Source organism: Stegostoma tigrinum, chromosome 23 (genome assembly GCF_030684315.1).
Source record: "Stegostoma tigrinum isolate sSteTig4 chromosome 23, sSteTig4.hap1, whole genome shotgun sequence".
NCBI lineage: Eukaryota > Metazoa > Chordata > Chondrichthyes > Orectolobiformes > Stegostomatidae > Stegostoma > Stegostoma tigrinum.
Window position 1 is genome coordinate 50971293 of NC_081376.1, and position 24341 is coordinate 50995633.

A 24341-nucleotide genomic window follows, 5' to 3' on the forward strand; every position below is an offset into this window, starting at 1 on the left:
TGCATACAGAAAGGTTTTGGTTAGTTTGTTACGTTTTTTTCCCAGTATTGCCCATCAGTAACAGTTGACAGGCTAACCTGACTGAAAAGTACCATTTGATATGAATAAAGCACTGATGTACTTCATCACCAGAAGTGAAATTATACTGGTTCCAATTTACTAAGTATTACAATGATATAGCATAATTTATATTCACAAGTATAGCTCTAACAACATAATGGTTAAACATCTTTTTCTGAGGCATATAAACTTTGCCAAATATAACATTAATACAAAGAAGAATTACCAACATCTGTTGTGCTGCCTTTATGCTTTTCCAAGTGATCAATGAAGAGCTTGCTCAGAAGTGAAACTAACACTGTATACTATGTACACCGTTTCCATTAAGTGTTAAAATTTTTTAAGCTATTGGTTGGGAATTAAAAACCCCTGACCACTCAAAGAATAATGTTCACACACAAAACACAGAAATGGTTGTCTGGAGAAGTATTAGTTCTGGCAGCCACTTTATACAACTGGTGAGCTTTCATTTCGTAAGTGCCAAGTTAAAGTGGTCTTTGGTACAAAATGACACTGTGAATGCATCACTCATTCCAATGGACAGGTCTCAGCTAAGTCTCAACACAAATTTTTTCACACCACACACTGCTGTCAAACATCAGCTAATGTTTCACACATCTGAAAGAGTATTCTTGATCTTCACGCTGCATCAATTTGTCTTGGGTGCTGAAATTACAATCCTATCCCTGAAGCAAATTACCTGATATCATTGGTGCGATCACACTGCTAAGTAACTATTCAACTTCAGTTAACAACATCTGGTAAATAACAACTTGACAATAAAAAACTGTTTCTGCAACATTACGGCAAAAATAATTTATCGTTACTAATCACAGAAATTTAAATATTAATATTTACACTGGGGAGGTCATCATCCAAATACTCCATCTCCAAAGATTAATAGCCACATTCCTTATGAAACAAAAAGTGTTACCTTAAAGAGATGTGACAAATAATCCATAAAGACCACATCAACCAATGATATTTCAAGATCCAATATAACATATATTCTTTGACAAATAAGTTCCTAAATGCATAAGCATAAAAACATTCTCAAATCACACTATGTCAGCAACAAGTTTCCAATTTGAGTTATTGTTGCTATCTATGCCTGCTAAATGTTTAAAATTCATCTAAGTTCAGAATGTCCAAAAAGAGGCGCCATTAAGATACCATGTATGCTGAGCTTTCCCTTGCAATAAATGACAATAAACTATTGCTTTAAAAAAAAACCAACAATACCATCTTGTCAACAATATTTAGGTATTAAAGATGCATTAATTAATATCTCTGTATCCTTTTAGCATTAATTACATGGAAAAATTTACTCATTTAATTGCACAAAAATTACTTCACCTTCAGCCAAAACTGCTTCAAAAAAAATGACAGCTGGCTGAGTTTGATAAAATACAAGAAAGACAACAAACATTTGAAGCCACAAACAGAAATGCTCTCAAGGCAACAGACCTTAATTAAGCTAACATCACATTATTAAAATATGTAAACCAATAACAGTGGAAATTAATACATCAATGACATGCTCTGTTGCAGCCACAAACTATTAACAAGAAAGAAAGTGTTTTCGTTTAAGATTCCTGTTTAAAGGTCAAACTTTGTTAACAAAAGAGTAGTCCAAAAGATCAAAACTGAAACTGAATAATTTCTCAAAGAAATGGAAAAGCATTACTAATAATTAAGGAATTGAAATGTCCTCTTTTTCAGAAAAAACAAAAATTCTGCTACACTTGTAGGAATGTTATAGAGATACAATTTTTTCCAAGAAGGCAATAAATGCTGTTTCATAAAGGACGTGCTATATTAATGTCGTTAAACATTAGTCTCTTACTGGGAAATAATGACATTTATTTCCTTAGAAAGTGCTTCACATGTGCCACCACAGAATGCTTATCTCAAAAATGAAAAGGAACCAGGAAATTAAAATCTTAATTAATATTTTGGCAAGCTCAGTGTCACATATCACAAGTAACTCAATTAAAATTCATTGAAAATAGAAATGAATAATTAAAGTTGTTGAAGTACCAAAGGCAGCAAAATTGGTGCAGTTTCGGTGGATGTGTCTCAACTGTATAACAACCTGATTAACTGTCACTCTCCAACACCATTTCTTCCTGATACTATCTGGTTCTGGTCCTTTCTCAATTCAGTTATTCAGTCTCAACAAGCCTTGTGATGCTTTGGCGCATATGTTTCAATCCTCCCTGGTATACTTAACATTCAGGCAGATTAATCTCCTGGTACACAGTTGTGCCAAACCTTTTTTTGAGAGGGAGCAAGAACATTTTTAAAAACCCTAATAATTTCTATCTTTCTGGCACAAATTTTCAGAAGCAAAATCTAAAATACGTAAAGCATATGAATAAAATTAACAGATTCTTACCCTACTGCGGTCAATACGACATTATAGTCATATGTTTCCACTCAATTTCACTGCCTTATTTGATGTGAATCCTCCAAAATCATTGTAACTTATGAAAAATAAAACAGCAAAAATCAACCTTGCACAATCTTCTATGTCAGATTGAAAAGCTTAGATCCACTTATGAAATTGGTTGTGCCTTGGGGTTGACTACCACTGAGTGTTTCCATAAATTACAGCTGTTCTCACATCTTCAATGAGACTTCAAAAGTTAAGTAGGAATTTTTGGGCACGATTCATGTTTTGAAAGGTCTTTAATGAATTTTACTTAACTTTACCAAAAAAACTCCAATTTAATCAAAGGACAGTTTTGTGTATTTATAAAGCCACTTACAGCTGAGTAAAATGGGTTTAATTGGTGAATTGATAGCGTAATTTCAAATGTTTATTTTGTGACAAGTAAATTTTTAATCAAAATTTACCACATTACTGCCCATAAACATACCAAGCGATAATTTTAAAGCAAGACATTTTAATTCAAATGTTAGGTTAAAATTCAGTTCAACCACATGAAAAGTACTTCAAATACCAGAACATGGGCTTTTATTAATCATCATCCCAATATAAAAAGACCAGCTGGAAGAGTAAATTCCTCCCTACACTGTACTGGAAACAATATGAAATCTTTATAATTGTGTTTGATGGCCTACATGCAATAGACTGAGGCAATTTTCAACTTTAGCAGTAACTGCAGAAAAAAAAACTTTTAAATTAATAAAATATGCCAAAATACATCACAGGAGCACAAGAGCATTTTAAAGGAGGAAAGAGAAGGAAAAAAAGGGAGCGAGGTGTTAACTCATCAAGATTTTGCACAACAGAAACTGAACCTTTGATCTGAGGCACACTCGGACACAATAAACCATCCAGAGCTTGATGGCCAGCAGCAAAGCAATGCTACTCACTGCAGATCTCGAAGAATAAAGTCCAGAATTTTGAGTATCTTTGTGACATGGTTTTCAACTTTTCCCTGACATTAATTTGAATCTGTTCCCAAAGTTAAGATTCAGAATCAGTTCATATCTTGTCTCATGTTGAGATATTAATCATTTCTCCCCACAGATGCTGACCTGCTCTGTGTTTTCATATTTTTTGGTTTTTATCACACAAGAATTTGATATTGCACAATACACAAAAATAGTTTAAAGGCCAAGATGATTCTCAGCAGTAGGTTTGGTTTAGAAATTATACTTTATTAATCATCATCCTAAACTTTTTTCTCGGACTATTAATAGTGATGTTAAAGTGTGAAAGGGGAGTTTCTGTAACACCAATCATGGCTAATTGTGTGCAATCCATGGAATCTTCAACAGTAAAGGTACAGGGAATCACTGACAGCAGTTTTTAGATTTCTGCATTCAGTGCATGTTCCATTAACAGAATTTTGTGTTCTTTCCAGACTGATAATGACAACAAATGCTTACAGTTTTACCATCATTATTGCTGCTAAATCTGGATCGACTGTACCTACTACTTAATGTCATAATTAATGCACCATTTCTCTAAAGACTGCTGCTACACTCTTACCATCATTCAGTTGGCCTCCTTCTCGCTTTAACATTTGGACAGCTCCCACGTACTTCTTTAACTGCACCTTCAACACTTCGTTTTCTCTGCAGGCACCAAACAAAAACATCCATTAGTTTATCAAATTAATGTGAACTTGAATGAAATACAAATGTACATTAGCACATAAAAAATACTACTTCAGTCATTAAGATACTATCGTCAGCTTTTATGTACGGCAAGGCCAACTACTTTGAAAATATGGAACAAGAAACAAAGTTGCTGGTAAAGCTCAGCAGGTCTGACAGCACCTGTGATAGAAAAAACAGAGTTAACACTTTGAGTCCGGTGACCCTTCCTCAGAAAGGGGAAGTTCTGAGGAAGGGTCACCAGACTCGAAGCGTTAACTCTGATTTTTTACCTGAGCAGATGCTGCCAGACCTGCTGAGCTTTTCCAGCAACTTTGTTTTAGTTCCTGATTCATAGCATCCACAGTTCTTTCGGTTTTTATTTTGAAATATATTTGACAACAATAGTTCTAATATAGTTGAGGTCATTCAAAATTCCATAGTGCACTATTAACTTGTGTCAAGCCTTGCTCACCTATCACTTATGTGCACACTGACCAATGATGGCTTCTGGTTAAACACTGTCTTGAATTAAAAATTCTTGAGGTTGTTTTCAAATTCCTCCATGGTCTCACTCTTGTAATCTCCTCATGCTGCACAACCCTCAAGTTCTCCCTGTTCCTCTAATTCTGGCCTTTTTACTATTCCTTTAGAAGATGCACCTTTCAGCTGTCAAGGTCCTTGGGCAGAATTTACTGCTTGTCCAAGGAGCCTATCCGTTGGCTAGAAAATCATGGTAATTCTGCCACACTCGTTTATAAGAGACCTCATGGAATTCAATGTTTTTCAGGGGAATTTAGAACACCTACTATTAGAAATCCTGTTGTGGGGCAAAAATCTCATCTTCTAAAGCTGTCAGCTGCCCAATATAACTGTGCCACCAGGAGCAATGGCCACCGTCAATAGTTCTGTGTACCCTTCACCAAGAATTAAGACTGAAACCTCATGTAAAAGGTGAGTGAAGCACCCAACAGGGAGGCACAGACAATGGTTCAGTGGGTCAGTGGTTGTTGGAAAGGTCTGGAGTTGTGAATTCAGTGGTGGTGGTAGGGCCATACTTGATCGCAGATTTCAGCCAGTGGGTGCCTCCATTTAGAACAGATCATATCATCTTCCCACTAGGGCTTTCCAGCTGGCAAGTCTAATGTGATGAAAATTGAACAACACAAGTTACATTTTCATGGTTACGATTTCAAAATAGTGGTGGCACATGAGTGTTGACTATTTTTGTGAAGGGTGTTCTTTAAGAAAAGATAAAGTCAGGGATCCTTTATGGAACTTAACTGACCCAATCCAAACTTTACGCAGAACTCAAGTGGCAGTAGAATCCTGCGATGTTAACAAAAAGTTGTATCTACTACTGTAGTATACAACTGATCAGTAAAGGCCATTTTTTCAAAGTTCAGAATATTCAAGATTGATATGCAGTTAGAAAGTTCAGAGACTGAAAGTTTTTAAAGCAGTTTAAAAGGAGGCTTCACTGGGATTGGGCGCAAGTACAGTTTCCCTCCGAGAAAGGAGTTTTTAAGCACAGTTCAATGAATAAGTTACCCCCTGACAAGTTTAGGTTGTGCAGTTTCCAGACAAGTATAGATTTTAGAAATCTCCAGGTTATTAGAAGCTGAGAAAGTTCAAACTCTCAATTTTGAGAATGTTCATGCAAGACAACACCACAGTTCACAGGAAAAAAACTGGCAAGAGTCAATTAAATAAACCCTGAAGATCTGTGGGGTAATTTCTCGGGACTTGAATTTCCAACAATGGATGGTATTTGGAAATAGTTTGAAAATATTATTTTGTTCTCCCTCTTAAGACTTTTTAAAACAGTTTGATACTTTGATTTTATTAGTCTATTCTTTTGTGTGGAAAAAATCTATTGTGTTATTAAAGGATCTGTAGCCTTGCATGATTAATGTTTCAACCATTATGCAATTAATAAAAAATGATCTATCAGGCCGGTTTACAGTCTGAGATCTGATTTGTCCAGCAGTACCATCAACTGAGATCATAACACTGCATGATGATGTCCCGGCCACCATTTTAAGTGGCTCTTAACAGCTACTATTAATTTATGCGCATCTTAATTTGTTCTTTCATTGGAATAGAATATCTTTGCATAGATGCTAAATATTTCCATCATATTCTGCTCTCATTTGAAATCTTACAATCCTTCGTTTATTAAGAGCAGGTAAAGTAATATCACAATTACCTTGTGTAATCTTGTCTGAATTCAACTGATCTTTGTCTGCTAATCTCAATTAAATAAAAATCATACGGAACACTCAACATGGATGACATCATCAAAAATAAGTCTACCGCATTAAATTCCCAATTTGTCAAATAAGGAAACAAACTTTCCATTACACATGCTCACCATGAATTTTGTTTTGAAAATAAAATAGGGTGGACTTATCAGGCAAATTTAAGATCTCATCATTAAGCTGCATTCCTTTCTGTCACATTTACCAATAAATGCAGCCAGAGATTATTTGCCAGAAAGTCACTGCAATTACTTGTCTGTACTAAGGGACAGTTGCACAGTTACAAATACGGTCTTGCAAATGAAAAGACATACTGGGGTCATAGCTATTCTCTCTAGGACTCCATGGCAGCTAATGAGGAAGAGCAGAGGATTCCCCCAGTCTTCTGGTCAACATTTACTCCTTAAAACAAAAACATATAACTGGGCTCACGGATAGCAGGAACTGCTATTCCAAACTTCAGCGCTTGCTCAATTCCTGTCAGAGTAAATGTTATTTACAGAACGTTCTATTACATGCAAGGTTTTAAAAATTTGGATGATTAGTCTGAATTGTAGCTCCCTATCCACTGGTTTGTGATCTCGCTAATCTCTTGGCTTCCTGATTTAGATCTGCTTTTATTTGAAAAATACAAATGTAAATTATGGTGACAGCACAAAATAAGATCAAAGACAAAGCATTCAATTGGGTTTGCAACAAAACCATAAGCAAAGCTTCAGAATTTCATTTCTGAAGAAGGGTCTAGACCCGAAATGTCAGCACTCCTGCTCTTCTGATGCTGCTTGGCCTGTTGTGTTCATTCACCTCTACACCTTGTTATCTCATTTAAATGGGCTATTGGGCATTATCAGATTACTGGCTGTTGCATCTTGCTGCGCACCAACTGGCCAGCGTGTTTCCTTTCATTGGAACAGTGAACTGCTGTAAACTGCATTAAAACATTCAAAGTTAATGAAAAGATCTGGATGTGAGTTTACTCGCTGAGCTGGAAGGCTAGTTTTCAGACGTTTCGTCACCATTCTAGGTAACATCATCAGTGAGCCTCCGATGAAGCTTCCATCAGAGGTTCACTGATGATGTTACCTGGAATGGTGACCGAACGTTTGAAAACTCACCTTCCAGCTCAGCGAGTAAACTCACATCCAGAACCTCAACCTGAGCTACAAATCTTCTCAAAACTCATTAATGAAAAGATCTATAACAATTCAAAAGTTTCTTCTTTCTACGCCAAATAACCCTCACTCATGTTCAAAATCTTCCAAAACAATGACAAATGGACAAAATCAAGTTAACTGAGCACAACATGGTACAGAGTCAGATGTGAAATTCAAGTAGGTTCCTGGAGTATGACTACCGCAAGACACAGTCCTCAGTGAATTATCAGAACTGTGTCACTTAAAAATTAAATATGCTAATACCTCCATGACGTATGATCGATTTCAGTGTTACAATTATTTATCAAACCCAACTAATTCACTCAGCATTAATTACAGGGTTTTTGAATATTTGAACAACAATGACTTCACATGCCATCCATTTGACAGATATTCCCAGAAAAATGGCAATTAGCATTTTAACAGCATAATAATGTAGAAAAACTACTCTATGTAGTCAACTCTCAAACCATACAACTATACTCAGCATCCCTGAATTGGGGCATCTGCCCTTAATCATGAAGTGGTAATGCCATCTGAAAGCTTCTGGTGGTGATCATCTTCCTCCGCTTTGAGGTTGCCCAACAGTCAAACAGCCAGCTAACTTTTATATACTTTGAGTAGCACAATTAGATTCTTGCTCGATTCCTGTCAGAGTAAATGTTATTTACAGAACCTTTATTACATGCAAGTTTTTTAAAATTTGGAGATTAGTCTGACTTGTCACTCCCTATCCACTGGTTTGTGATCTCGCTAATCTCTTCAGATCTGCTTTTATTTGAAAAATACAAATACAAATTATGGTGACAGCACAAAATAAGGTCAAAGATAATATCATTCAATTGGGTTTGCAACAAAATCATGAGCAAAGCTTCAGCCCTTGAGTGTTCTTCTGTCTAGGAAGATAAGAGTGGTTAACTGTATGATATGAAGGTCAGGATTCCTTCTTCCCTAGAAACAGCAACAGTAACGCAAAATACACTATTCATTACATTTACTGGCTAAAAGTACATTAACCATTGAAGGCTAGGCTTTGAAACTAATTCAATTCATTTGAAGGCCACAACAGATATTCTGACCCTGCAGTCATAATTATTCAGGGAGCATTATTGCATCACATTTCTGTCTTGCGACTGAACCAGTTCAAAAACCATATGAGCACAGCTGCACTGCATTTTTGATCCGACAGTCATTTGGAGAATTGAAAGACCATACTGGTTGTTGTAGAATAGTGCAGTGGAGACCTGTTGAAGTTTGTCAGACACATAGATGCTGTATACGTGTCCATTTGTTGGCAATATGTAAATAAAGTAACAATATAATAACGATCACTTATAATGAGTAGTTGAAACTTAATTAATCTTCATTGATACTTTCAAGAGAACAGACAACTAGCTATGTGCTGCTGGAACAAACCCTTTTAATACATCACGCTAAAACTGAACCCTCGAAGAGGAAAAAAAAATGAAAACATTTTCCTAAATACTCCTCATCAAGATAACAGCAGTCAGTACTAGACAATGAAAGTGAATTTCCCATTCCACATTAAATCAGGCCACACCTGCTATGTTGCAGGTGCACAGTAAATCACTCCATCCTGATATGTGTCAATGCCAAACTGATGGCGTTAGTTTGATTTTTTGCTAAAATTTGGACGCCTAACAACTCTGTAGGCCTTCTGAGTAACATTATAATTTACTGCAAAATCATAATTACTCTATGCTGTTCATTTATAACAGCCATCAATTGTAGGCACCTGTCCAAATGATTTTCATAGGGGGGCCTTGCAGCCAGCACAGCAGAAGAAATTTAGCTTTCCAGCATATATCAGATTCAAATCGTGATCCTGCAGGCATAAGGGGATTTTACCCAATAAGATCACCCAATACTATGCCAAACATAAATGCTTTCTTATAATTTAGTTCACTTATGACAACTTTTATTGAAAAAAGCATGTCACAAGTCAGGTTAACATCATCCAGAAGTAAATCTCTGATCATTGTGATTATTAGATAACAGAGCAACACAAATAAATGCACCAAGATACACTGTGAAAATTGTAAACACTGCTGACAAAAAATGTGGTTAAGTAACAGACAACATAGAACGCCCTGTCAAAGGTTCCCTTTCTCAATGTGTTTTTTATGAAATATGTCTTCATCCACCCTTTTAATCTTTAGCAAAATTTCTAAGATTCAAATTAAAATATTAAAATCAATCACAAAAAAATGAAAGAAGTTTGAGGCCATCAAGAAATTATTTCTTATGGTTCTGTTAGGTTGGTGTGTCACAAAGCGAGGCCCAGTTAATTCATTCACATTGAAATAGCGAGACAGTATTAACCTATTATGGGCCAATGAGCATAACACTTTGAGCAGGAAATAAAAAATATTTTTTACTTAGAAATGAAATTATTATGGAGGAATTACAATAGTTGTGATCTAAAAAAAACTTTAAGGAAGTCTTTAACAACGTACCATACAAAAGATCATTTGAAAAAAAGAGCTATTGTATGAAAAGAAGATAACAAATTGAAATAAAAACTGTCTAGAAAAAGGAAAGAGAACGAAAGGTTAAGGGCAGATTCTAAAGCAACAGGCCAAATAGTCGTATCACTTCCAGATCATTTCTGTTCACGACATACCTTACTTAACTCCATAATAGGTGGAAGTAGCTGGGATCATTCACAGAATCAATAAAACTGGCAGAGTTGGACGACAACATTTGGCCTATTTAATGCTAATTTCTTATTCATAATCCTACAAGTTCCTCACTCCCAAGTTCTTGTTCAACTTACCTTTAAAGTGATTTATAGAATGATCTTCCACCACCTTTTCGGTTGAACTTCCCACATCTTCACACTCTAGATGGAATATTTAATCATCGTCTCTCTCTTCAGACCTATCACAAATTACTTTCAATCTATAATTTCTACTCATTGATTCTCTGTTTCCTAGCACTGTGTTAATGCTGTATCCATGCCACCAACGACCCTTAGTTACATAGATTTTCTTCATCTTATTGAGTCTCAAGGGGCTCTTTGGCGAATGCCTTCCAAATGTTCATGCATATAAAATCGATTGCAATCAATCTTCCTTATTAACCACACAAAATTCCATTAACGTTGGTCAGATACATTGTTCCTTTAAAAGTCTATGCTCTTGATTAATCCATGTCTAGCCAAATAAATGTTAATTTGCGCCTGATAATGGTTTCTACTACTTTGCGGACTACTGAAATTACGCTGACCAACTGTAATTCCCTGGTTTGTTCCTCTCTTAACTGGTGGTAGAATATGAGCAAGCCATGGTTCTCTAGCACTACCTTTGCATTTAATTAAGGTTGAAAGATTGAATGTCACTGCTATTTCTACGTTTGCCCCTTTTTCAGCAACCTGGTATGGATTCCATTTGAATAAGGTGGGCTTACCAAGTCTCAGTAATGTAAATCTTTTTAGCATGTCTTTATTATTCTGTACACAATCTCTCTCCTTTTTAATGTAAACTTCGCATCACTTTCTTCCTTGAAGAAGACAGATGTAAAGTTAAGACTTTAGCCTTATATTTTGTGTAGTCATGTTTCCAAACGTTAGTGAATTTCTTCACAACAAACACTGAAATCATTCATTCACTATCTTTCTTCCCCATACCCTTTCTTCCTCACCACGTCAAAGCAAGACACTCCACCAATGTTCTAGGGTCTTGTGCATTTCTCTTTTGAGCCATCTTATCTGAGGCATATCCATTTATCAAAATTACAATCATTATACCCCTCAAATGAAAAAAATGACCTACTGCCCTCTCTCTGAATCTACTATCTATTAAAATAAACCCGTGCTCAATTTTGTCAAAGCCTTTATCTCCAGAGTTCCAAACTTATGCTCTTGGTTCCCCAACCTCTTCCTTACAAGCTTCTAATTGATAATGTTACGCCTCACTGCAGTAACACCTTGGAAATCAAGCTCTGCTTTTCCCAAATTCGTCACAAAAGTTCAAAATTTTTTACAAGTACACAGAATTCCCCAAATTATCTCTTTCAGGCCCAGATTGACAGAAAGAGTGGATCAGTTTTCTGTACTTAATAAGAATTACTGTGTATTACCAACAAATAGATTCTAATTGCAAATAAACAACTATGAACCGTCAACATGTAATTTTACTAATTAAAACTTTAATTCACTCATCAATTTTCACTTGTATATGCATATATAGGTATAAGAAAACAAATATGGGTGCAATGGATAGACAGGAAAAACTGGGAAAGCAGTTAGGGTCCCTGTCCACAGAGTTTGCTGAAATAATGATTTTGTTAATCAGAACGCTGGTTGTCAATCTTCCTTCATTTGTTTGCAGGAGGTACAGAGCAACTGGTTCAAACTTGTAAAAGGCCTCTGGCCTTTCAATTAAAAGTCACAACTTACAAAACTGATAAAGAGAAAGTAAGCTAGATATGTTCAGGTTTGAGACGTTCTTTAATACAGTTCCTTCCCCCAGAGGTTCAATTGCCCAAACATTTACACCCAAAAGCTGATCAGCTATTTAGAAGCCAATCACACAGCTGTTGGAAGACAACAGGCTTTTGTCAATAGTAACTGGTCATGACTCCACTCAAGACTTCACAGACCAATCAGCATTTGTGCACAGCCCCCTAACTCCAGTTTACTTCTAACAAGGCTTTCATGAATGAATAAACAAACAGCTATGTAAACAACAAGTGTCAGGTTACTGGCTTTTAAAGAGTGCAAAAATTATTCAACAATCCTTGTTATTTTTTCAGAAAAGTTATCCTATTTCAGTCTACAAGTGAAAGTACAAAAAAAAGAGATACGGTATTTACAATATTATTGCAGACCTTAGATCAGTTTTCACGCACAAGCTAACACCATCCAAGTCTAGCTCTTTGTTGTGAGACTGTTTGTCAAGCATTTAGTATTCAACCAACCACACATTTTTGCAACTGAACTTTTACAAGTTTCTTTTCTTGTCATAAACAATGTTTTCCATTCCATTCCCCAGCTTCTTGTCTACAATTGCAGTTTGGACCAAAAACTGACCAGAGCTTCCAAATGAACATCCTCCCCATCACAAAAACTTGCTTATTTCCACCTCTATAGCATTACCCACTTCCAGCACAACTTGCATAACTGTTGCTGAAATGTTCATTCATGCTTTCATTGCTTCCAGACATCAGCCAGCATCTCAGTCTCAAATTCTGAACTTCAGCTTATCCATAATTCAGCTGCCCACATCCTATCAATTAGCCTAACATTTGTTGTGAAAATGCCACAGTCCATTATTAACGAGAAAATAGCATGACGTTGAGAAAAGCTTAATGCAATCAAATGAGTTAACATGGTTTTTCAAAAAGAAAAGTTTGATAAATTTGGTAGCATTCTTTGAGTATACAACAAGCAGAGTTGAAGAAGAGTAACGAGCACGTGAACACATTTAGATTCCCAGGAGGCATATTTATGGTGCGACATAAAAGGTAGTAAAAATAGCACAAGATAGGATCTCATGGTCAGGGTGGTAATGTTTTAGCATAGGTTAAGGATTGGTCAACGCAGAAGACAGAGTTCAGATTAATGGGTCTTTTCAAGATAGAAAGAAACAACTAGTGGAGTGCCACAAGACTCAGACCCACAATCCCGATTATTGACTATCTATATTAATTACTTAGGAGGAGGAGAGGAACCTAATCTACCGAAATTTTCTGATGATAGAAAAATAGCTGGAAGGGCATGTCATGAAGAAGACATGAGGAAGCTGCAAGGAAACAGCTAAGTTGAGAGAGTAAGCAAAAACTTGAGAGGATGGAGTTTAACATAGGAAAATATAAGATCATGCACTTTGATAAGAAACAAAAGGCAGACAACTCTTCACATGGAGGGAGGTTAAAAATGTGCAGGCATCGGGTGTTCTTCTGCATGAAATACAAGTAGTTGGTATGTAGATACGGCAAGTAATTAAGAAGGCAATTGAAATTTTGGCTTGACTGTGGGAGGATTAGAGTTCAAAAACAGAAGTCTCGTTATAAATGTACAAGGTGTTGATGAGGACTTTAGTGTACAGTTTTGGTCCCTGTATTTAATTTTGAACTAGAGAGAGTTACAGAATAAGGCAACACGAGCAAAGCACACAATCCACTCAAGTAAACTATTGCATCTTTTAAACCATGACAGCACCCTCTCTGCTTCCTCATTCATGGCGAGTTGAGCAGCCACGCATTACGCTCACAGTATCTCATTACCTACACAGTCTAACGAAGAAATGCACGCTAAGACTAATTTTCTGGTGCTTAGAAAAATCTTTGTTTGAATAGAGCCATTAAAACAATTTCCACCACGCAATTTATTCTGATAAACCAGCAGTCCTAAATAACATCTACACCCAGGTCTCTCAACAGCCAAATCCAAATAGCAGTTAGTATTACAGTAAGGTCAGATAAGTTGGAAAAGGCGACACTGGAAGTAGAAAATCAATGTGATCCTCATTTCTGAATAATTTCACAGCGTCAAATAAATGCAACAGTTCATCAGAATGTCACACTTGTCAGTTTTTGAATGACAATCTTGAACACTGTGTGTACAGATTTCATCAGTCATCCTATGTTAATGGTATACAGTGGTGTTCATATGTAACAATTTCAAGGCCAAATTTAAGAAATAAAATTGATAGGCGCTCATCTTGTTAAGATCTTATCAGTCTCAATCTCTTGATATGGGAGATCTATCCAACATTAAAATTCTGATATAAAACAAATAACATCGTCTTGCAGACTTATAGTTATTGACAGCTGCTTTATAAAAATCATTTATCAGAATTTCTGATTCGAAACAAGAGTACTTGAAATTACACAAAATCACGGATGACAGGGACAAAAAGACAGATATCAACAGGAACGGTCAACTATTCCAACACAACTAGCAATGAGAAAAGTACTAGTAGCCGGAACAAATAAAACATTCCTGCATGTAGCAGACATCCACCCATAAGATCATGCCAATAACGAACGAAGCCTGGATCTGAAGCAAACAACTAGAAATGAATGGAAAAGTTAAACTGTAAAATATGGTGTAAACTGTTATTCACCATGATTAACTTTGTAACTTCAGCTGTGCAAATGTAGCAAAGTTTTGGTATCAATTTTGTAATTTGTTTGCCATTTTCCCCATATGGATTCCAAAGCATTGACTTCCTGTTGATGCGCAGCTTCACTACAGCCCTTCCTCATACGTAAGCTAGAACATTATACATTAACAATTATTTGGCCACAAGATGGGAACACAGTCAAATCCAAACTGTTCTCGTCTGATGTTCACACTCACATAGGTAACCAATGATACTCCAATGGTACTCTAATGGTACTATCAGGAGTGGAAAGTGTGGCCTTTTCACTTTTCTACCTGTAAAGAACAAGACTAAGTGTAGCTTACCAGAGTCAGAGTTGTGACTTAAGTCAAGAAACTAAACAGAGATTAAAGACCAATGGCACATATCTAATTTATGTGACTGGCGCTGTTGCTCACCTAACTTTCTGAACCATAGGCAGCAAGTATTACAATAAGTAATAGAACATTGATGTACATCTCCTCACACTTCAACTGATTCTAGGCACTTCATGTATTTCAAAAGTTCACCAAAAGAACACGACATTTGCTTCCTTTCATTGTTTTCATGGATTTGAAATGGTGCTACTTCCTTTGGAAGTGAAAGTGGAAGAAATAACTGCATGAACTGAAAGCCGACATCTCCCAGATCTTCTTGATACTAAAATAATTTTTCAAATTCAGCTGCAACTTTTTTGAGGCTGTAGTTAATTAAAATTTTTCAAATTTTAAAAACCATTAGGCAGGAGCAAAGGAACAAAGATAACAAAGTGTGGAGCTGGATGAACACAGCAGGCCAAGCAGCACCTCAGGAGCACAAAAGCTGATGTTTCGGGCCTAGACCCTAAACGTCAGCTTTTGTGCTCCTGAGATGCTGCTTGGCCTGCTGTGTTCATCCAGCTCCACACTTTGTTATCTTGGATTCTACAGCATCTGCAGTTCCCATTATCACTGAAGCAAAGGAACAAATATGTTTTACGGCACAGAGTACTGTTGCTTCTTAAAAAGTCCCTCAAACAAGATTACATTAATATAGGGTTCAACTATTCTCTCTGCCTCAAAAAACTTGAGTTTTCAGGTCAGGACCCTTCATTATAATGGGCTCAATCCAAAATATCAACTTTCCTGTACCTCTGATGCTGCCTGGCCTGCAGTGTTCCTCCAGCTCCGCGCTGTGTTGACCCTGACTCCAGCATCTCCAGTTCTTGCTGTCCTTGAGTAGGCCACTGCACTTTATTCATCATCAATAACATTACAGACATATTGTTAACAAATACACCTACATAAAACACCAGGACAGATCTTATATGTGAATTGCAACTAATGGAATAGATGTTTTTCCATTAGAGACACATCAGGAAAATAATTTCACCTTAGATGAAGACTGCATCAACGCTTTTCTTAATGCAAATTTCAATAATATGCACTTTATAGACACCTATACATGCATAAAATAATTTAAGCAGTGCATCTAACTGTGCATTTAAAAATCCTGTCAATCCTTGACATTACAACGTTACTGAGAAACTGTTATTTTACAAAGATCACAGCAGCAGTTTCACCAACTGTGCAATATCTACCAGTTTTTTTTTAAATTTAGAATAATTTTTTTTCAGGACACTTTCCCTTGGTGTTAATAGAAATCATGACAAAATTAGCAGCACTAATTAACAGCTCTGAAAAACAACACCTCTCCCCCCAACTTGAAAATCCTACATTTTAAAACTATTAATTGCAATAGTTAAGTCGCTCAAAGAGATTCACAGTGGTAATTTTGTAATCCAGAGAAAAAAGTCATGTTGTTCATCTGTTAAATAAAAGAATTATGTCCATTAACATCTTCCACTAGTATGTGTCCTATCTGTACTATGACTTCCCATTCTCATAAATTGTGTGTCAAGACTTTCCAATACACATTGATAACGAGAAATGTTTATGGCAACATGAAAATCTCGATTCAGAATATGGGCAACTTGTGTCCACAATATTTTCAAAATACTTGCTGAAAGCTTTTCAATGACTTGTTACAAATATGAAGTTTATAAGATTATCTTTTAGTGTTGTGTCTTTGACTTAAGGTAAAATATAGGGGTCATATGATCTGTTCTGATGTCTGTCTGACAGCAAACCAGCATAAATAGATTATTAGACACTAACAGGGACTAAAACTCTATTCCTGGAAAGAAGATTTAAGGTGTTTATGCCTGGAGACAACGTTGCAGCTTGTAGGCTAACAGTGTACATATTCTGAGTCTACACAATCATAGGAAAACACTAGAATGTTCAGTTCTACATATTTCTGCCTAAAATTGCCCATTAAATTCCAAGATGAGAGACAGTTGGACTCTCAAGGATGGCTAATCAGCATCTCTACCTAGATACAGGGTCCATCTGAGTTGCAGTGTCACTATGAGAGACTTTGAGATTGGTAGGGTACAGAAGAAGGCACTGTGATTTCAGGTTACAAACTTTCCGAAATTATCAACCACTAATGATAAGTTACCCTGTCTTGGTACAGGAGAGAGAAAGCAAATAGAGGCCAAAGATTTCTAAGATCCACCATGTAATAACATGGGTGGGAACATATACTTTGACTGACAAGCCCAAATTCACATGGAGTTAAAACCAGGCAAGAAGATTTGCCGAGTTTCAGCTGTAAGGCAAACTATCAAAAAAATCAGAAAGTGGGTGCTAATAGTTAGCAGGCTCAGGAAGGAAAAGACCAGAAGGAAATCTTTGGGATCCAAGCATTCAGTTTGGCCTGATCGAAGAAGAATCAAACTCTAATACAAGCAACATGTGATGTGTACCTGTGATTAGGTTTTCTGAGTTATGCTAGAAGTTTAGTTCTATAGTTTAAAGTATACGTTAACTACAGAAATGGTGTCTGGCATAATGTGTTCACATTGTTTGTCCCAGTTAATGTCTTAAAAGATGAAATCTTGTGCCATCCATTCAGCTTCAAACTCAAAGTTCAAATTTCTTTTTAAGTTAACTGATCTCTAACTAGATTGTAAAAATCATTTTGTCCTCAGCAAATGAAACATAAAAATGTTCAAACCAACAGCTAGGACAAACTGAATCAAAACAAATTCCTATTTCAATTAAAGAGTCTTCTGTGCCTTGAATATCCTGACCACAGATTTTATATGAAGACCTCAGCTTTTGCCAAATGCCTGACCTCAAATTTGTTATTATTTCCCAGTTTTAACATTGAAATAAATTTGAATCATATATTTTAGACTTGCAGGATGCATCAGTATAAGCCAACAAATATGATAATGTATTTTACCCAGCTTCTACTAATTTCTGCTCATGCTCTTCAAAAGGCATATGAAAGCCAAATTTCAAACACTTTACTGTCATACACGCTGAGTGTTTTGGTTTGCATTCCATAAATTTTAAAAAGGTGGGCTGTGGCGGGGTGTGTAGAATATATTTTATCTTGATGCAGTATAGAACATAGAATGTAGAACTATACAGTGCAGTACAGGCCCTTCAGCCCTCGATGTTGTGCCGATCTGTGAACTAATCTAAGCCCATCCCCCCACACTATCCCATCATCATCCATATGCTTATCCAAGGACTGTTTAAATGCCACTAATGTGGCTGAGTTAACTACATTGGCAGGCAGGGCATTCCACGCCCTTACCACTCTCTGAGTAAAGAACCTGCCTCTGACATCTGTCTTAAATCTATCACCCCTCAATTTGCAGCTATGCTCCCTTGTACAAGCCGACGTCATCATCCTAGGAAAAAGACTCACTGTCCACCCTATCTAATCCTCTGATCATCTTGTATGTCTCTATTAAATCCCCCCTTAGCCGTCTTCTCTCCAGTGAGAACAGACCCAAGTCCTTCAGTCTTTCTTCATAAGGCCTTCACTCCAGACCAGGCAACATCCTGGTAAATCACCTCTGCACCTTTTCCAATGCTTCCACATCCTTCCTGTAATGGGGCGACCAGAACTCCACGCAATATTCCAAGTGAGGCTGCACTAGCGTTTCATACAGTTGTAGCATGACATCACGGCTGCGGAACTCAATCCCTCTACCAATAAAACCTCACACACCATAAGCCTTCTTAAACAGCACTATCAACCTGGGTGGCAACTTCCAGGGATCTTTGTACATGGACACCAAGATTCCTCTGCACATCCACACTACCAAGAATCTTTCCATTGACCCAGCATTCTGCTTCCTATTATTCTTCCCAAAGTGAATCACCTCACATTTATCCACATTGAACTCCATTTGCCACCTTTCAGCCCAATTCTGCAATTTATCCAAGTCTACCTGCAATCTGCAACATTCTTCCACACTGTCCACCACTCCACCGACTTTACTGTCATCTGCAAACTTACTAACCCATCCACCTATGCCTGCATCCAAGTCATTTATAAAAATGACAAACAGCAGTGGTCCCAAAACAGATCCTTGAGGCACACCACTGGTAACCGGACTCCAGGCTGAATATTTTCCATCAACCACCACTCATTGCCTTCTTACAGAAAGCCAGTTTCTAATCCACACTGTTAAATGTCCCTCAATCCCATGCCTCTGTACTTTTTCCAATAGCCTACCATGTGGAACCTTATCAAAGGCTTTACTGCAGTCCATGTACACCACGTCAACTGCCCTACCCTCATCCACATGCTTGGTCACCTTCTCAACAAACTCAGTGAGGTTTGTGAGACACGACCTGCCCTTGACAAATCCTTACTGACTATCTCCAATCAAATTCTTGCTTGCTAGATGATTATAAATCCTATCTCTTATGATCCTTTCCAAAACTTTTCCTGCAAGAGACGTGGGGCTCACTGGTCTATAATTACCTGGGTCATCTCTACTGCCCTTCTTGAACAAGGGCACAACATTTGCAATCCTCCAGTCCTCTGGTACTAAAACTGTAGACAATGAGGACTCATAGATCAAGACCAAAGGCTCTGCCACCTCCTCCCTAACTACTCAGAGAATCCTCGGAAAAATCCGATCCGGCCCAGGGGATTTACCTACCTTCTCACCTTCTAGAATTGATAACACTTCCTCCTTACTGACCTCAATCCTTTCAATTCTAGTAGCTGGTAAATCAGTCTTGTCCTCTACAATATTGTCCTTTTCCTAAGTGAAAACAGTTGAGAAATATTCGTTTAGCACCTCTCCGATCTCCACAGGGTCCACACACAACTTACCACTTCTGTCTTTGACTGCCCCTATTCCTACCCTAGTCATCCTTCTATTCCTCACATACCTGCAGAAAGCTTTAGGGTTCTCCTTCATTCTACCTGCTAATGACTGCTTGTGTCCCGTCCTTGCTCTTCTTAACTTTCTCTTTAAATCCTTCCTAGCTAATCTGTAACTCTCCATCGCCTCATCTGAACCATCTTGTCACATCGTCACATAAGCCTCCCTCTTCTGCTTAACAAGAGATACAATTTCTTTAGTAAACCATGGTTCCCTTACCTTATCTCTTCCTCCCTGCCTGGCAGGGACATACCTCTCAAGGACACGCAATATCTGTTCCTTAAACCAGCTCCACATTTCGATTGTCCCCTTCCCCTGCATTTTGCTAACCCATTCTATGCCTCCTAAGCCTTGCCTAATCGCATTATAATTGCCCTTCTCCCATCTAAAACTCTTGCCCTGTGGCATGTTCCTATCCCTTTCCATCGCTAAACTAAACGTAACAGAATTATTGTCACTCTCTCCAAAGTGCTCACCTACCACTAAGTCAAACACCTGGCCTGGTTCATTACCAAGTACCAGACCCAGTGTGGCCTCCCCTCTTGTCAGCCCTTCGACATACTGTGTCAGGAAGCTGCCCTGCACACATTGGACAAAAACTGATCCATCCGACGTACTAGAGTTATAGCATTTCCAGTCAATGTTGGGGAAGTTAAAGTCTCCCATAATGACCACCCTGTTCCTTTCACTCCTGCCCAGAATCGTTTTGCCAATCCTCTCCTCCACATCCCTGGAACGTTGCGGAGGCCTGTAAAAAAACTCCCAGCAGTGTGACCTCTCCTCTCCTGAAACTGTTTGCATTTTCAAAAATCTAACAAGATGAAATGATCACCTATTTTACATATTGTCATCAGTTCAGGAGAAAAAAGAAATCCAGCTTACATCTGGAGTGAGAAACTCTGCTAACCCTATGCTACAAAATTGTGAATCATACTGACAGAGGTAGGGGAGAGCTAAGGGCCTTTGCAGAACTGCTTGTAAGTCAGGAGGAGTTGTTTCCTCTGAGAACCAAAGCCATTCCCAAATCCCCTCCATTAATCTTCTACCATTCACAGGGTCATGGCTCAGACCCTAAGGTGCCTTGCTCCAGAGATGTCCCCACCCAACTGCAAACTTGTTAATCAAGATGAATGGGGGAAGCTGACTAATTGAAAAGATGCATACTGTGGTGTGAAATTTCCTAAAAGCTGGGAAAATGTCCAGACTTCCCATCCAAATTGATACAACTTGTCCCTTTTAACAGTCAGGCAAATATGTGCAAATGTGCATGTACATCTTGATTTAATTTCTGAACTTCGCCAAATGTTTTTGGCTCAATTGTGATTGACTATATTAACTGTATCAGTGCAGTTCATCATATGTGAAGTTTTCATGAGTTTTCACTCTCTCAAAAACATGATAACAAATAATGTCACGAACAGGAGAACACACAGGGGACTTGTCTATTTCTTATAGATCATCCAACTCTTTTAACTAAAGCACTTTAATTCATAAGTAAATTTGCTATGAGGTAATTCTTGTTCTTTCCCACTTTCTACACATAATTGGATACACATGTATTGCCAAAAACTGGAAAAAGTAAATGCAATCTCAAAAGAAACTTCGGCATGTAGCACTTTACCCTTCATAGAATGATGCCCGAAGTCCATCCTCCCTTTCCATAAGTACTGTCCCAGGGTGGTTCACCTCTCCTACCTTGCCAATGCCTGAACCTTGGCAGCATGTCGTTCATCCTGTTCTGCCAGTCTTTTTTGCTGGTTGTCAATTTCTTGCCTGAGTGCTGCAGAATGTTCCATCTCACCATCAAGTAAGTTTCGCAGTGATCTGGGGAAAAAAAGGTGTACCATCTGTTACACTAGACCGTTGAAGCAATCCAGTGCTGCTAGTGCAAGCTTAAGAAGTTTTAAAATAACACACAACTTATCTAAATATTGGAGGTCCTCAGCATTATGCCTTTTACATATTATACAACGTTATGTTATTACTGTCCTAGTACTATTTAAGATATCATAAGGAAATATTCTCCCCTGGCTGAATTAACCACACTAAATTGCTATGATCACCATACCAGGCCTTTTCGGCAATGAAGAAATGAATCTCAAAATTATTTATCTGGATGTCTGCAGCATTTCTTCCAGAAAACTGAGAATAACTACAATTTTCGTCTATGACGTCATCATCCGATGAAGGTGCAGCACTTTGAATGCTTGACCACAAACTGAGGCCCAAATAGTGCGAATACACGTAAGTGCCCAGGATTGCAGGAAGGGATAACAGAAATAAATTTCCACTTTAAATAAAATAAAACCACAATTTAGCATGCCCTGAAAGGTTTAGTAGTAAACACATTGCTGATATGGTATAGTAATAGTGAATATAGACCAGGGAAGTCCAGGTTTGAACCCTTATCTGAACTGAATTAGATCATCTCATCTGAGATGGCAGTCGGCAATACAGTTGCTTTCATTGGCTGAAAGACCACAAAATAGAAAGCAGAGAAAAGGTAAATCAGTATTCCTACTCTCAGTAAATTTTGCTAAAACAAAACTCCATAATGGATTAACAGGCTTATACTGAGGCCTCAGGCCATTCAGCCCAACCAATAAGTGCCAGCATTAATGCACCACACAAGCTGTTTCTCAACTCCCTTTATATAACCCAGCAGGGGAAAGGTAAAACCATTCTGGGAGGTGATGGCATAGAGATAATGTCACTGGGCTAGTAATTTAGAAGCCCGGGTTCAGGGCCCTGGTTCAATTCCCATCTTGGCAGCTGGCAGAATTTATATTCAATTAATAAACCTGAATAATGATCATGAAACTATCTTTGATAATCATAAAAATCATCAGATTCACTCACATACTTTAGTGGAGGAATTCTGCCATTCTTACCTACATGCTAAACCACTCAATTCAGAGCATTTTTGGATGAACAGCAAATGCACCACCTGTATCCCAAGAAAGAATAAAGGAAAATCTGAACATAAGAATTCTAAAATCAAGACATTGTTGGACCTTGAGCTGAAGTAGGTCAGCAACTACAGAGTCTATTCGTAAAAGGGAACTGGTGAGAGTTCAAACCTAAGCAAAGTTTTGCACGTGTAGAAGCTTATGAAGGATGGATGACAGGAGGCAAGGCACGGAAGCGTTGATCTATCACTGTCTGGAATGACTAAAGATGCTATGAAATACAAATCACTCCTGTAGTTCTAGGTAGTAGCTATTTCTTAATCCAGTACTAAGCATAAGAAATAACATTCACATTTCTCTCAGGACATGAGATACCACAAAGTAAGTAAAAGTAGGAGAAATGAAGATATTATTACTCAGAGAGGTAAAGGTACAATGCAGGCAAAAACTGCTCATTTAGATTCAACTGCCAATCTGTCTTAAATTGCACTGTGCAATACTGTAGTGAATTTCAATCTAAATTGTACATTTCATCAGCATGCCTGACACAATTCTCAATATAGCCTAAATAACATTCTGCCTGTGGAATTGGATCATTTAAATTGAAATCTGTTTCAGTGGGCTGTTGTCTTTTACCTGAGTGTGATGATACTGTGGCTTCAAGGGGTGTATTTTGTCCTTTTTTTTAAAAATGAAGGAAGATTGTGGCAGGGAGCCCAGGCAGTCTGCTCCAAAGCCAATAAAGTACACAGCTGGTGAAGCCTTGGGTTGTTTCCTTAAGTTGGAACAATAGGAGAAACCTGAATGCTCAAACTCCCACAGAACGAGGATTTTTACTTTTAGTTTTTCAGTGGCACTTACACAAGTTAGGCTTGGAAGATGCAGCACATCTCTCCCTGCTGTACACATACGTACACACACATGCACACACAGTTTTCTCTTGAAGCTTTTCCTCCTGGTTTGGAGGCTTGCATGCGAGACGATCTATATTTCCGAACTTGTGTTTGCCAAGGATGTGTTTATAGGATGTTACTGTATTGGAACCAGTACTGTCCATTATTCTGTTAAGTTTTCAGGTACAGTTAACTTATTCCAATTTCTATCAGAAATAATGGGAACTGCAGATGCTGGAGAATCCAAGATAACAAAGTGTGGAGCTGGATGAACACAGCAGGCCAAGCAGCATCTTCTTAGGAGTGCCCCTAAGATGCTGCTTAGCCTGCTGTGTTCATCCAGTTCCACACTTTGTTATCTCTTATTCCAATTTCTTCTTTCTTTTGTTGCATTTTAACTGTAGTGAATGAACAAAGTGAATTTTGCTTCAAGACAGAAGATTGGCCAATCAAATTACATCCAGAACACAATGCTTGGCACTTGTCCTTAAAACAAGCAAAAGTTAGGGTCTACGCTATCTTCGTATTTTGAGGGATTTGGTCTAGTCCATAACACTGGCTTTTACACTCTACGCTCTGACACATAGTTGTGTAGGGCTTGATTTTTTTTACTCAGTCGTGGTACGTGGGCATCACTGATTG

The 24341-nt window shown here is 37.7% G+C and overlaps 1 protein-coding gene across 3 annotated transcripts in view; it reads right to left on the minus strand.

Moving 5' to 3' along the window:
- Positions 1-24341, minus strand: part of snx29 (sorting nexin 29) — a 443022-nt gene that overhangs the window by 300037 nt on the left and 118644 nt on the right. For all 3 annotated transcript variants that reach the window (XM_059654177.1, XM_059654176.1, XM_059654178.1), the window contains 2 exons: positions 21593-21721; positions 4025-4110 (listed from right to left, as the gene is read on the minus strand). In XM_059654177.1, coding sequence (XP_059510160.1) covers positions 4025-4110; positions 21593-21721 — 215 coding nt within the window. The remainder of the gene's footprint in view (positions 1-4024; positions 4111-21592; positions 21722-24341) is intronic.